The following is a 2685-nucleotide window of genomic DNA, read 5'->3' on the forward strand; positions in this document are numbered from 1 at the left end:
TGGCCTTTTCGAAGTCAAGCCAGTAAAATCAATCGCATTTATAAATTGGGAATGGTGAAGTAATTGATTTTATTCAATATGTTGAAGTTTACCAGTTAGTGTTTACACATTTTGGTGAAGCAACACGTGTTTTTCTCTTTTCTCTGTGTTCTGTGTTATTTTGTGGCAGTGATATGCAAGACATTTGTGAAATCAATTGAACACCATTTTAAAGTGCTAAGTGAACTTAACTAGTATTATTCTGAATGGTTTTGAAAAGATTTGGAAATTCAAGAATAAAAGAATTGAAAAGGTAAGAAAAGGTAAGAAAATTGAAATTTCTAAAGTAAACTCAGTTGGGGTACATTTGACATTTTTGAATGTACCCCGTCTCTGTTTTGACTATGTAATGAATGCACTTTATGCAATTTAGTGTTGATATTCAGCAGGAAAATGGTACGCAATTATAAAAAAAAAGACTAATCGGTGTGCCATAAATGACGATAATATTAGAAAGGCAATAACTGATATCAGAAATGGGACTGAAACGCAAACTACAGCTGCCATCAAATATGGAATAAATAGAACAACTCTAATCATGCGTTTAAAACATAAGGCACCTTCTGGCAATCTTTCACATTCTGGCAATGATAGCAGCTCTGATGATTATTTTAAATTTCAATCGAAATTCACATCTCGCCAGACATTTAATAAGCAACAAGAAACCGATATTTGTGATTACGTCAAGAAATGTGCTTTTTATTCTTACGGCTTAACTTATCGAACTTTAAAGTTTGCATATGATTACGCTAAAGCTAAAAGTTTGGTTACTCCAACTGCCTGGGAAAAATCCAAAGAAGCTGGAGACGATTGGCTTTACGGATTTCTTAAAAGAAATTATTCTATATCTCTTCGGAAACCTAAAAAGATCAGTTTGGCAAGATTACGCGGTTTTACTAAATCAGCAGTGGAAAGTTTTTTCAAAAACCTTACTACGTTGTTTGAAAAGTACTCATTTCAGCCAAAAGATATCTATAATTTGGACGAAACTTTTTTAGCTACGGTGATAGAACCTATTAAGGTAAGATAGGCTTATACATTTAGTCGTATTTTTAGCCTGGTTGGAAATACACGTTAATGACTTTAAATAACATACCTATTTCTTCTCTAGATTTGTGCTGCAAAAGGACAACGTTCTGTTTCTCAAGCATCTTCCGCTGAGCGCGGCAGCTTGGTTACAATCGTTGGCATAGTTAACGCTTGCGGAAATCGTTTGCCTCCGGCTTATATATTTCCTCGTGTAAATACAAAATCCGGTTGGATGATTTCCGAACTCTTTGCAAATGTGCTGACTATAAAGAAAAATTTTTAAAACCGCCAAGCGCACTCTCAAGTTTTCACAAAAGAGACCTTGACCTTGAATCCAGGGCAGATGATTTAGAGACACACAAAATAACTGATGATGATAATTTGACTGTGGGAGACTACGTTCTGGTAAAATTCCAAGAAAACGTCAAAAACACCGTTTTCTATGTAGTTCAAATAATAGAAACGTTTGGCAACTGCACTTATAACATAAAATTTTTCCGAAAGACATCTCCTTCAAGTTCGGCTTTTGTTAATCCAGAAATTGAAGATTTGGCTATAATTATGCGCAGTGAAATAGAGCTGAAGTTGCCAGTTCCTGAAAATCCTGCTTCAACTTCACGGTGTCGTACAAAATACATTTTTAAACTGGACTTATCAAAGTATTTTATAAAATAATTTTTTATAAAAACTTATAATTCATTTCCTTAAAATTTTTCTTGTCTTTTAATTCAAGACTTGTAACTGAAATATTTTTTGGTTTCCAAAATTAAAATAAAATGAGTTTATATATAGTGTTGATCATGCTATACAGCGTTGGATCAGATGCCTCATGATCTCTACAGGAAAAGAGCATACCGGCGATAGAATTCTATTTTCGCTCCTATGGACAATAATACCGAATAAACCACTAAGGAACTTAGACGACAAATCCCTAAGATAGTAGCATATGCAGACGACATTTCTATCTATAACGGTCATGTAATGACCATCATTCTCAATATAATCCAGAATTGGCTATCGCAGAGAGTTTTGGGCAGAATCTGGAGCAAACGTATATACTTGTGTTCTCAAGAATATACAAAATCTTTCCATGGAACTAGTGATAAACCCGCCACCTATGGTCATTTTGGATGAAATATATGCATTGAAGCGACTAAATGTTGCAGGATATATCCATATAGATCCTTCGGGTTTAGCTCGGTGGGTATCTGCACAAATTCATGGCCAGGGAGGTTAGTTTTAGAACCGTGAGTTGGGGACTCAGTGCTCATTCTCATTTTTATAATCTCGCAACAAAGTTGCTAAAGAGAGTATTATAGCTTTGTTCACATAACGGTTGTTTGTAAGTCCTAAAACTAAAAGAGTCAGATATAGGGTTATATATACCAAAATGATCAGGGTGACGAGTTGAGTTGAAATCCGGATGTAACTTGAGTAAAAATTAAGATATCATGATGAAACTTGGTACACTTATTTCTTGGCGCCATAAGAAGGTTAAGTTGGAAGATGGGAGAAATCGACCCACTGCCACGCCCACAAAATGGCGGAAACCGAAAACCTATAAAGTGTCATAACTAAGCCATAAATAAAGATATTAAAATAAAATTTGGCACAAAG

General features: G+C 34.8%; 1 protein-coding gene across 1 annotated transcript; it reads left to right on the forward strand.

Moving 5' to 3' along the window:
• The first annotated feature begins 18 nt into the window (after positions 1–18).
• Positions 19–1713, forward strand: LOC108971138. The gene is made up of 2 exons (XM_018936997.1): positions 19–1060; positions 1151–1713. The coding sequence occupies exons 1-2, from the start codon at positions 578–580 to the stop codon at positions 1349–1351; spliced, it is 684 nt and encodes a 227-aa protein (XP_018792542.1). The 5' UTR covers positions 19–577; the 3' UTR covers positions 1352–1713.
• Positions 1714–2685: the final 972 nt, after the last annotated feature.

This window comes from Bactrocera latifrons, unplaced genomic scaffold, assembly GCF_001853355.1.
Source record: "Bactrocera latifrons isolate USDA-ARS-PBARC rearing strain unplaced genomic scaffold, ASM185335v1 scaffold_327, whole genome shotgun sequence".
NCBI classification, from domain to species: Eukaryota; Metazoa; Arthropoda; class Insecta; order Diptera; family Tephritidae; genus Bactrocera; species Bactrocera latifrons.

Excerpts from the sequence above, each read along its gene's own strand:
- LOC108971138 (XM_018936997.1), top strand. The coding sequence starts at position 578 with ATGCGTTTAAAACATAAGGCACCTTCTGGCAATCTTTCACATTCTGGC. Across the intron at positions 1,061-1,150 it reads CGGTGATAGAACCTATTAAG|ATTTGTGCTGCAAAAGGACA; the intron begins GTAAGATAGGCT and ends TTTCTTCTCTAG.